General features: G+C 41.0%; 1 protein-coding gene across 2 annotated transcripts in view; it reads right to left on the bottom strand.

Annotated features, from left to right (window-relative positions):
* Window positions 1-5,403: 5,403 nt before the first annotated feature.
* Window positions 5,404-12,782, bottom strand: part of NELL2 (neural EGFL like 2) — a 108,664-nt gene continuing 101,285 nt past the window's right edge. For both annotated transcript variants that reach the window (XM_081022335.1, XM_081022334.1), the window contains 2 exons: window positions 11,585-11,809; window positions 5,404-6,170 (listed from right to left, as the gene is read on the bottom strand). In XM_081022335.1, coding sequence (XP_080878461.1) covers window positions 6,120-6,170; window positions 11,585-11,809 — 276 coding nt within the window. In that variant the 3' untranslated portion in view covers window positions 5,404-6,119. The remainder of the gene's footprint in view (window positions 6,171-11,584; window positions 11,810-12,782) is intronic.

The following is a 12,782-nucleotide window of genomic DNA, read 5'->3' as shown; positions in this document are numbered from 1 at the left end:
CAGAGAAGGGTTCAGCTAGTGTGCCAAATGCTATCAGTGAAAGGCACCTTGAATTTTTCTGAGCATATGCTTATTCTACACTTAGCATCCATTGAAGAGTGCAGTCCCTAGATCGTTACTTCTGGGGGTGTTTCAGGGGTTTGTGTTTATACTCAAAATTCTCTACAGGAGTAAAAAACAAAAACAACTTGCAGCTATTTCATCTGTTCTTCTTTCCATCCCTTCCCCTTTCACTTACTGTAGTTTCTTTACTAATTGGAGATGTTGAGATTGGAAAATGTAGCCATTTTCCAGTGGCTAATTTCATGCTTGCAAATCCCCATAGATCTCAGCAAGAGAGTGTGTAGTCTCTTGCAAACAAGAAACCGCATGCTAGGATTACAGTGGCAGAAATTCATATCCTGCAAGGGCTGTATTTAACAACAACAAAAACCATCCATTGTTCTTTGTTGCCATTATACTTTTTTGGAGGATTTTCTCTCTCCAGATATGAGATAGGCAACTGCATGACCACATCTCTCTCACTCTGTAATCTGATTTATATTAGATCAATGGAGACAGCCACCATTCAGCACATCTTAGCATGAAATATTTCGTTTATAATTTTTTTTTGCATGCTGTGCCCTTCACCCAACACTAAGAACTGTATCAAAAAGATTGCATTGTTAATGCAACTGGGAGTTCATTGTGGAAAGTAATCTATAATTGCTAAATAAAACCATGACCGTAGAATAAATGTGTGGCCCTCAGAGCTCCAGGGTCTTGGCTCAGTGATAACAGCAGATGTCTTGCTTGCTGAAAAGCATCTCCAAGATGAAGGAATTAGAAAATCAAGACTAGGAAAGGCCTTTGATTGAGACCTTAGGGAGATGCGGCCAGATAGAATAAACAATCTTGATCTACACAGTAAAAATAAAAAATGACCTACACATCCACTATGTCAGAAGTATGAAGCCTCCTGTGGTCCTTCAGATGTTGCTGAACTCCAGCTCCTGTCAGCCCAGCCTGCATAGAGAATTGTGGGAGTTGTAGTCCCAACAATATTTGGAAAACCTCAGGTCTCCACCCCTGCCATATATAGAAAAAGCATGTGCTCAACCCAAGCACATGTTAACCTTTCTTTCAGTGGCCCAGAACAATGGGACTTCTCATTTTTGGACGTCTCTTTCTGAAAGAAGCTCCTCAGCCCTTATGGAAAATGTCAACAAAACTGAAGAACCCCATCACAGGGCTTCTCAGAGATTGTGACGATGAAATGTCTTTCCATTGTGCTTGAAGCCATGGCAAATGGAGTCAGCTGATACATTGAACTGCCATTCATCAAATGGAGAGCAAATAAGATTACAGAACTATATACTGTAACATACATGTAAAAGGATGAACTTATTGTTTCCCTCAAATATACTTTGATTCAAGGATCACTATGGTTTCAATGAATACTTTCCAAATATCCTTAAATTTGCCCATACACAATCTTCTTCTGAAAGCAATCCATTCATGGTTGCAAGAGTTGTCATGTCATCTATCCATTGATCAAAGGAAGCCATGTTTTTGTCCTTCCAATATATCAATCTTTTTGCAGATGTAAGGGCATTGAGAATCCATTTACATTGACTGTCTGCAATCCTAAATATGTCTACTCTAGAATTAGTCCTAATGAGTTCAATGGGGGTAATTCTCAGGTGAGGTTTGTATTGTAGGCTGTGATTATATTCATTTTTTTTGAATGAATCACACTGTAAGGTAAGGTAAAGGGATCCCTGACCATTAGGTCCAGTCGTGGCCGACTCTGGGGTTGCGGCGCTCATCTTGCTTTACTGGCCGAGGGAGCCAGCATACAGCTTCTGGATCATGTGGCCAGCATGACTAAGCTGCTTCTGGCGAACCAGAGCAGTGCACGGAAACGCCGTTTACCTTCCCGCTGGAGCGGTACCTATTTATCTACTTGCACTTTGACGTGCTTTCGAACTGCTAGGTTGGCAGGAGCAGGGTCACACTGTAGCACAATTCTATTATTTTATTTTTTGTTATTGGCCTACTGTTTTATACTGTTATGGGGCTATATCTTCACTGATGCAGATCAGTTTATTTTGACCTTGAATGACTCCAGATAGATAAGTTGAAGGACTCATGGAATTTTTATGATATTCATGATTTCACATAGTCAGTCTGATGCATGAGAAGACATCAAAAGAGTTATGGCTTAAAGTAGGAACAAATGGTAAAAAGATACCAGCGAGGGGGAAATGTTTCAGAACATGGTAATTGTACATGGCTGCTGTTAATGGACAGAGTATAATATGATAGATTGTTCTGCTACACAATAATTAAAATTTTATGTTGCTGAAATTAATCTTTAAAGTTGTCTAGAAGAATATGGTGAACGCTGTCTGCAGAAGTATGGAGGTTTTATACAGGTGTTTTAAAGAGTAAGAAAAATTCTAATAATAGGGAAATGTACTAATTAACAGTAATTTTACATTGGGCTTCTAGATTTTTGGCATTTATATGCTTAAAAACAATAATGGCATTTTTACAACCAGGGTTTTTGAAGTCCCTTTTTTCACTTTCCCATTTTAATGTCTCATTACACGTATGCATCCCATTCCTGCACAGATTTACATGTCCAAGTCCATTGATTTCAGTGACAGACCTAACTCAGCACAGGATAAGGCAATCATGTCAGATGAACACACACTTAATTCTTAGCATGGCACATTCACTGTAGAAGTAACAGCAGGAGGGTGTTCCCCAGTCCCAGAGGGATGAGGTAGCTTTGATTTGGCAGTAACCAAATCCATGAGAGTGAGATCTGAGATTAAATCATCAAATATGACTGGTGCAGAATCAAAGTACTGTATTTTTCTGTGTATAACGTGCCCCCATGTATAAGACGCCCCCTATTTTTCAAAATTCAGAAAATGTGGGGAGATTGCCCAGACTTGTTGAGCTTTTTTGGGAGGGGGGTGGCACAAATCTCTCACCCGTCTGACCGCCGCTGACACTCACAAACATCGCAAAAACTCAGTTACAGCACCTCTCAGGTGGGTGCCATTGCCATTCTAAGAGAACAAGGAAGGCATTCATGGTGAGTTTAGGCACTCATTTTTCTACAAAAATAGCACTGATTGTGGTACACTTAAAGTCACATGTGAAGGGAATTTTATGCCTCAGCTCAGCCACTTACCTGACCAGTGAAAGCCTTTGTACAGCGGAGGCATGATCCCTCACACGCATAACATCATCTGATGTGACATGAAGCCCTAATACAGTGGTACCTCGGGTTAAGAACTTAATTCATTCTGGAGGTCCGTTCTTAACCTGAAACTGTTCTGTAGCTAATGGGGCTGCTGCGCTGCCCCCGCCCAATTTCTGTTCTCATCCTGAAGCAAAGTTCTTAACCCGAGGTACTATTTCTGGGTTAGCAGAGTCTGTAACCTGAAGCGTCTGTAACCCGAGGTACCACTGTAGTGTGGATGCTTCTTTCTGCATTCTTCCCCCTTTGAACAAGTCACAAGCTCCATACTTCATTGAGTTCATTTTCCATAATGCCAGAGCCATAGTTATTTCCCCATAGTACCAGAAAGGAACCATTTTGCCCTTGCATTCATCAATTTGCCAGCACGTTGACACGTCTAGCACTGTTCCCTTCCGTGACATCTAATCACATTATCATCTCATGTTCTGTAGGCTTCTGCATGATGCAGCTGTGCGCCTGAGTGACAATATGGATTTCCGTCCACATAGTCAATGCTCAGCCATGTTCTGTTGAATATTTAAGAGCCTTGAGCATGGATAGCCTGAATGGTATTTCTGCAGTGCAGTCTCATTTGCCATTTATATTCTCATCTTGAGGCCCAGAGATCTATGCAAGCTGTGGATTTATTGACTAAGATTTTGCCCTTCTTCTTTTAGCACAATTCTACTCCTATTTAGGTGATCTGGGTGTTATAGATATGCTCCTGGTCCTTCCTAGTGTTGGTTCCATTGGGATCTATATAATTCAACAGCTTTTCTTTCCCTGAACCAGAATATCATCTTTCTCTTTTTTTGCCTCCCATTACTACCTAAACCAGGGGTCTGCAACCTGCGGCTCCGGAGCCGCATGTGGCTCTTTTACACCTTTGCCGCGGCTCCGGGGTGGATACTAGCGAGGGGAGGAGGCGCATTGTGCGCCCCGACACTCCCCACTGTGGCAGGTGCTGTACTGGCTGTGACGTCACATGGGGGCAGTGCGTGCGTTAGTCACGCACCGTCCCGACGTCACCTTCCCGCCCGCTGTCAGATCGCAGCTCCGGAGATACATTTGTTTTAAATGTCGCAATGGTTTTGCGGCTCCCAGGTTTTTTTTCTTCGGAAACGGGTCCAAGTGGCTCTTTTTGTCTTAAAGGTTGCAGACCCCTGACCTAAACACATCCTGTAATAAAATCACAGCAGAATCCCTAAACGGTATTTTCTTCCATCACATAAGACGGTTGTGTTTCCCACAGACAACTGTCATTGCAGACAACTGTCATTGCATCTGAAGGGCAAAACACGATCCCCTGGTAGTTATTAGAAAACAGGAAAACGCTACATTAAAACAGCCCCCTTTCCAAGGAGCCTGCATTACTGCTTGAAAAAACACTGATTGCTGCTTGACAGAATCTGTGGATAAAACATCAAATCCCTCGAGTATCTGTTATTTATAGACATTGTCTTTAAAAGTGTGCGTGTGCTTATTTCCATGTATCTGTATATCAATAGATAGCATCTGAAAAACTCCATAGGCTTCATGGTTTTCAGCAGAATGTTACATTATTTTCCACAAAACATTTAAGATCTTTATTTTTATTTTTTTGAAGTTAACTGCTAGTTTGGCATTTTCCAACCATATTTTAACACCCTTTACCTTTACCTATATCTGATGATCACTCCTGCATCCCAGTCAAAGAATCCATTGTTGTGAAGTTCTAGCTACATTCAGAAGAACAGAACTCTAACAGCTGCTTCACTTTGTACCAGAAACTGTACAATCCTGTGCATGTCTACACAGAAGCAAGTGTACACTGGGGAGTGTATAAAGGATTTTAGAGGACTGGCATAAAGCTACAATCCTATCCACACCTCCTTGGAATAAGTTCAAGCAAATCCAGTGATACTTACCTTTGAGTAAGCATGCATAGGATTCTGTTGGTTTCCCCCACAGAGTTTGATTTGTCTATCAAACACAGCTGCTATCGAAACTCCACTGCAAAAGCCCCATTAAAACCAGTTGAAGTAACGGCTGCAGAGGTAAGACCTGGCAGAATGCACGATGTCAAATAAAACTTGCCAAATGGGAAACTTTACTTACAACAAAAGAAGAGAAGCAATGAAAGACTGCATTCTGTAGCCCGCAACAATGACAGATACTCAACAGTATAAGGTAAGAGAAATATTTATTTAAATTTTGCACAAGAACGAGCTTATACTGAACAAATTTAATCAAGAACTAAGTGCAGTCGAACGAGGAAATATAGATGACTTCTCCCATCAGACAATATTAAGTAGTCATGCCTGTGCATTATTATTATTATTTTTACAATAACTTGAATCAGTTTCTCAGAGCTGTACATATGTTGTTGCAACATTCAGTGTTTCCAAAAGATATCTTCCTTTTAAAAAAGATTTCTGGCAAATTCTGTAGTGAGCAATAAAAAATAATGATGATGTAGATTCAAATATCATTAGGCTACAAAATAAATAAATCTGTGGCCATGGATGAGGTGTATTTTCAAAACTCCAGAAAGCTTTTTACATTCTTGAGGATTCTGACACCTTTATACGCACAACATGTCAATTTTCCTTTAGTCCAGTATCTTACATAATGATGTCAAACACAGACTGGACCAGAAGTTGAACCTCACACCCAAACACAGGTTTATACATCTGAAGTCATTACTAGTCTTACACGTTTCACCCAGAATGAGGAAAGTGACAGCTCATTCAATTCATAGCATTTCTGCATTTTCATGGGGGGGGGGGGGACTGGTCTTGCTCCAGTTTTGGCTTTATACAATTTTTGGTCTGTAAGTCTTTTGCGAAGGAAAAAATTCTATAGCCAGAAACTGCCTGCCTGTGATACATGGTCATTAGCTTCACAGTTCCTGAAGGCAATGTGGATCCACCGAACAACAAACATGCCCATTCTAGAGAAGACAAAGAAAAACAAGAGAAAGTGATTTACATTCATGCAACAACTTTGTTTAAACAGAATATAAGCATTTACACATGACTGCTTGGACACGTGCTGAAATACCAGCATTTGCTACCTAGTAATTCTGCATTACATTCTTTCTGATGTTCCGGTGAAAATTAACTTAGTGGCTTTTTTACTTCTGAATGTCAACATAAAGAGAGCAATTTGAGTTCCCATCAGGCAGTCACCCAACGTATTTGCATGGCAGAGGCAGATTCCACTGCTGAGCCATGCTGTCAGCAACCACACATTTGCACAGTGCAGAGTGAGGCAAATGCTGCTTTCATGAATGGTCAGCAGTTCCAAGGAGGAAAATGCCACACAAGCCAGCACTCTTCACTAATGTCAAGAAAGGACTGCATGAAAAAATAACACTCAACTTTTTTTCTAGCTTACAGTAGCCTTCCGTCCTTTTCACCTGTTTTACTAGCCAGAAGCAGTGTTCTTTTAGGAGATACCCAAGGGTTGAACTTTCGTTGTTGTTAAAAAGTGTGGCACTTACTGTAACAACTTCATGGTTGAGTACCGGCACCTATTTTTCTAGAGGAGGAAAACAGGACTGGCCAGAAGTAACTTATCCAGAAGCGCTTTACAAGCCTAACTTAAAGCAGTGTTTCCATTAAATTGAATTGTTAGGTGAATGAAACTGGAGAAATAACTTTCGCAAGTTTCCACAATTCATTTTAGCTTTAAAGTACTGATGCACACGAGATGGATAACCATGTCCAGAAGCTAATTAAATTGAGGTATTAAGATTGTAAATTAGCTTAAATCCATTTGCTGTGGTTTAAATTGGACTGTATGTTCTAGGAGGCAGCACTAAATAAGCTTTCCCCCAGGTAGTTTGGTTTAAATGGCTTGTGGATGGGGCCTGATTTCTCTGGATTATAAAGCCTAGGCCCACAATGCCTCCACCTTGCTGCACCTAAGCAGATATGGGTCAAGGCAGCATCTGGCTGGCCCATCTATTGTATGCAACCTTGAGTTTCATGATGGAAGAAAGGCAGAACATTAAGGCACTAAATAGATAAATTTGCAAACATGGATTTGTGGAGCCTTTGGACCCCAAAACTCAAACTTAACTTACGTTTCTTCATCCACAGACACAGATAGGTAGCCGTGTTGGTCTGCCATAGTCAAAATAAAAAAAAATTCCTTCCAGTAGCACCTTTAAGACCAACTAAGTTAGTTCTTGGTATGAGCTTTCGTGTGCAAGCACACTTCTTCAGATACACTGAAACAGAAGTTGCCAGATCCTTCTATATAGTGAGAAGGTGGGGAGGGGTATTACTCAGAAGGGTGGTGGGAATGGGAGATTGGCAGATAGCTGAGATGAGCCTGCTGACGACTCTTAACGACTGTAATAGGTCTTACAGGAAAAGGCAAGGGGTGAGAAGGTGAGAAATGGCTTAGTCATGTATAATGGGATAAGAATCCAATGTCTTTGTTCAAACCAGGTCTCTCCATGGTTTTAAGTTTGGTAATGAGTTGCAATTCAGCAATTCTGAAAGAGAAGCTGCTGAATTGCAACTCATTACCAAACTTAAAACCATGGAGAGACCTGGTTTGAACAAAGACATTGGATTCTTATCCCATTATACATGACTAAGCCATTTCTCACCTTCTCACCCCTTGCCTTTTCCTGTAAGACCTATTACAGTCGTTAAGAGTCGTCAGCAGGCTCATCTCAGCTATCTGCCAATCTCCCATTCCCACCACCCTTCTGAGTAATACCCCTCCCCACCTTCTCACTATATAGAAGGATCTGGCAACTTCTGTTTCAGTGTATCTGAAGAAGTGTGCTTGCACACGAAAGCTCATACCAAGAACTAACTTAGTTGGTCTTAAAGGTGCTACTGGAAGGAATTTTTTTTTTATTTTGTTTCTTCATCCGACACACATTTCCCGTGAACAGAGGGAAAGATGTGATTGAATAAACTTAAACTATTCAAGAAAGGGAGGATAAAATTGTTTCTCCTTCCCTTTCCCAGTCTGGGTCTCTTACAGTACAGAAGATTTAAAGTAGGTGATCGTTCAGAAAAACAATACCAAAACAAAAGCAAACACATTTTGATAAAGTCACACACTTGAAAGGACTAAATGCAATTACATGTCAATTCTGACTACAGTGGTACCTCAGGTTAAGTACTTAATTCGTTCCGGAGGTCTGTACTTAACCTGAAACTGTTCTTAACCTGAAGCACCACTTTAGCTAATGGGGCCTCCCGCTGCTGCTGCGCTGCTGGAGCATGATTTCTGTTCTCATCCTGAAGCAAAGTTCTTAACCTGAAGCACTATTTCTGGGTTAGCGGAGTCTGTAACCTGAAGCGTATGTAACCCGAGGTACCACTGTATTTTTACTTGTTTTCAAGTTTGGTGGGAACTACATGTTTATCTTCATATTGGGATGCAAGTGAAGAGAGAAACAAATTGTCTCTCTGTAATATTTTGACACATTTAGCTGTGTACAGTGGCGGACCTACATTTTTGTTGCCCTGAAGCTTGAACGGTTATGGGGGCCTTTTCGCAACCAGCAACAAGGTCTGGCTAACCACTGTCACTCAATGGGGTTGTTCCATGACAGTTCACCATACCTTTACATCATCTGTGCTACTGACTCTCAGACTTTAGGATTGTTGAAATACATACAACAAAGAAGTAATCCATTTGAGTCTTGTGACTCAGATTGGGTCTACTAGACCCAAAAGTTTTAAGCAGTGTGGACTTAAGTCACTTCTGGAGCGCCTCCAGGATTAAGGGCCCTCAAGCTTAAGCTTCACCATTTTTGCAGCAGATCTACCCCTCCCTGTATAGTGACATTTTCAAGTTATGCATTTCTCTGCTTTCTTATCATTGGCTGCTGGTGGTGACTGTGTGGAAAGACAGACTCCATAATGCCAGAACACTGAGGTGTGCTTAGACATTACAGGAGGAAAGATGTTGACATGAGGTGGCCAGTTCTGGTGGCAGTCCCATGTTAAGAACATCACATAGTTGCTGCCTTTATAAACAAGTTTAGCCTACGGCACCTGGTATTCCAGGTGGTCTCCCATACAAGTACTAACCAGGCCTGACCCTGCTTAGCTTCCGAAATCAGACAAGATCAGGTGCGTTCAGGGTACAAGTTTGCTTAGAATTGCATTTGGGCAATTTGTTGTTTTATTTTCTTGACTTGCTGTATGACGGGGTCCTAGAAAACCATGACAGCAATGCTGCTGCTCACTTTTTCCACTTGCAGTTTTAAAATGGTTTTGTGCTTAAAGCTGCTTCAGCCGATGCTCGGCTTTTCTGGATTCTTAAATGATTTTATGTAAACCTATTTTGTTGTAGCTTGGCTACAGAGGCTTATCCTGCAGCTCTGACCTTCTGTGAGATGCACTCTATTAATGTACAGAGCATTAATGTTTCATTTTTTACTGTATACACAGTATACTGTACTATTAGTCTAATTTGAATGACCTTTTTGGATTGTTTTAAAATTCAGGTGCCAAAATGCTTATACCATATGTTAGGCAAGAAATAAAGCACAGATTCTGTTTCAGGGATAAAGTGGTATATTATGATTTCCAGTGCATCAACATAAAAAAAAAACCCAGCTGCTCTTTCATTTCACATATTCTTCCCCAGCCATTCCCCTGTGTATGTGGTTACAAGGAAAAATAAAATCTGGATGTATGCTGATAAATCCATTAGGTAAACAAAAAAACAATTAGTCCACCCCTAAATTTATTTGGGAACAGATATGGGATGGGTGGTCCCTGGGTCACAACATGGGGGCCACAGATGAGCACCCCCCCAATGGTGGGTCAGGGAGTTGTGCACAGTCCTAAAATTACAGCTGAGTTTTCTTTTCATCCACTAAGCTGCAGTCCTATAGACAGTTTCCTGGAAATCAGCTCCATTGAAGCCAGTAGGAGTTACTTCAAAATAAGCATGTAAAGGATTACACTGTTAGGTTGTGATCCTGCAACCCATTACTTGGAGCCAACCCCACTGAATGCACGTGAGCTACTTTCAAGTAAAGCTGTGCAGGCATGGATCATATGGATGACATAATAAGACTGTGGATGTTGGGAAGAGGAGGTGGTAAATGTTCAATTTATCTAATTCTGCTCAGTTTATTGGTATGAGTTAAGAACATAGGAAGACCCTGCTGGATGAGGCAATGACCCATCTACTCTAGCATGCTGCTTTCATAGTGGACAATCAGATGCAGGACTTGACTGCAACCTTTTCCTCATTTGTGATTCCCAGCAAATGGTATTCCAAGGCATCCTCCCTCCAACCGTGAAGGCACAACATAGCCATGAGGGCTAGTAGTCTTATCATTCATAATCTTCTTTTTTAAGCTATCCAAGGTGGTAAACACCACAACCTCCTGTGGGAGCATCTTCCATAGTTTAACTACATGCTGTGCAATTTTGTCTACTCTACATCTTCACATATTCAGCTTCATTGGAAGTCCCGGAGTTTTAGTGTTATGAGAGATGGAGAAAAAACTTTTCTCTATCCACTTTGTCTGCACCATGAAGAACCTTATACACTTTTCCTCTAAACCGAAGAGCCCTAAAGGTGGGGTGGGGTGTAGCAGGTAGAGTACTTGTTTGGGTTCAGTGAGAAAAATAGGAAATGCACTTTACATCACTTGTATAAATGAGAACAGTTTATTCCAGTCCCTTTTTCTTAACTATTTTTAGAGGCTGCAAGAGTCATGTCAGCATATCACTGTGCGCCCTTCTTCTTCAGATAAGTGTTTCTTGTTGACCCTGAGGAATACTAAAGACCCAAATTATCATGTGGATTCTGTTCCCTTCACTTTATAAAAACAAGGAAGCAATGGCTGTATTTCCATTATTGCCACGACAGAACATGAAAAAGTGTTTGATCACCGCAAAGCTTCAAGATTGTCTTGGGTAATTTTCTTCTCTTGACAGAAAATACTTTTTTGGGGGGGAGGGGAGGTGTAGAAGGTTATAGCCTATATGAGAAATCGTTTGATAGTTTAAATGTCTTCAAAATGCCCCCCAAAAAACTGATAACAGCAAGATCAGCAATCACAGCTGAGCCAATATATTTCCATAAAAAGTATACCATATGTAGATGTATAGAGGGCTAGATAGCTTCAAGGTCAGACAGTGCGTGGACTTTGAGAATTTTGCCTTGCTGGTACATCTAAACCATTATCCAGATTCTTGAATGCTCCTGTCCCCCTAGCAGAAAAGAATGATGTCAACAACACTGAATGATTTATGTTGCAAGTGTGGAAAGAGACATCCCAGTGACTAGATGAGATGCATCAATATTTATAAACCGTAAGGCTGACTGGAAAAGACCCTTCTACAGCTCGATTTAGCTCTTCAGTACCTTGCACTGGCAGAGGGTGCATTCTGTGCCGTGCTTGATCCAAGACGACCCGGTGAAGCGAACCACATTAGTTTCATCCAGACAAGTCTTGGTGATATCGTTCCTAATGGTATCTGCTTGACAGGGGTCAGTGACGCAGTGAGGGCAACATTCATTCTCAGGCAGGGTGCTGAATTCACACTCCATATCTGGACAAGGCAAGGGCCAACAGTCCACTTCACCCTGCTGTTTTTTTACAAAAAATGGACAAAGGAGCATTAATTCTACGTTGTTATATCATCATCATTCATATTATGTTAAGACACTATTATACCACCATAAGAAGGGACAGGGAAGCTTGTTCAGGCTGAGGGTCATATTGAGTGCTGCTGGGGGTGCGTTTTCCCACTAACCTGCCGGAATCCCCATTGAACACAGTGGGACTTCTAACAAAAAAATGGCAGAGGTGTGTGATGTGGATTTCTTTGCAGTTACTAAAGGCAAGCAATGGAAACTGAATGATTAAGGATCTAGCTCTGAGAAAACTGGGCATGCTAAAGTCACATTGATTTAAACAGAGTTAAGTAGTGAATTGTTCATGTAGTTCCATGGATCTCAAAAGGTGTCAAGCGTGTTTTGAATTGCACCCTGTGCTGGGGGGAAACTTCTTTCCGTGATAAGGACTCACTTTCAATAAATATTTGCAATGTACTCCTTGGGTTTCAATTATTTCAAGCTGCTCTTTCAACCATGATTGGTAATGAGGCATTATTTCTATTCCCTAGATCCATTTTTTTTACAGTCAAATATGAACAATAGATTTTCAGGCTGTGATTAGATGTATCTTCAAATTACCAAAAAAGGAGATCCCAACTAAACATCATGGGGGGAAACTTTCTGACAGTAAGAGCTGTTTGACAGTGCAATGGTCTCCCTTGAAAGGTTATGGTCTCTTCTTCCTAGGAGTTTTTTAAACAGAGGTTGGATGGTCATCAGTCATGGGTGCTTTGGTTGAGATTCCTGCATTGCAGGGGGTTGGACTAGATGACCCTTGGTGTCCCTTCCAACTCTAGAATTCTATGATTCTATCTACAGTCTGAAATTTCCAGTCTTTGATCAATTGAGCAATAGAAAAAAATAATTTCATTTTTTAAAAGCTGATTGAAACAAATATGCATAGTAAAAGAACAATTAAGGCAGATGTAACTCATAATGATTG

Source organism: Podarcis pityusensis, assembly GCF_964106645.2.
Source record: "Podarcis pityusensis genome assembly, chromosome: 10".
Taxonomy (NCBI): domain Eukaryota; kingdom Metazoa; phylum Chordata; class Lepidosauria; order Squamata; family Lacertidae; genus Podarcis; species Podarcis pityusensis.
This window is presented reverse-complemented; position numbering and strand designations above follow the sequence as displayed.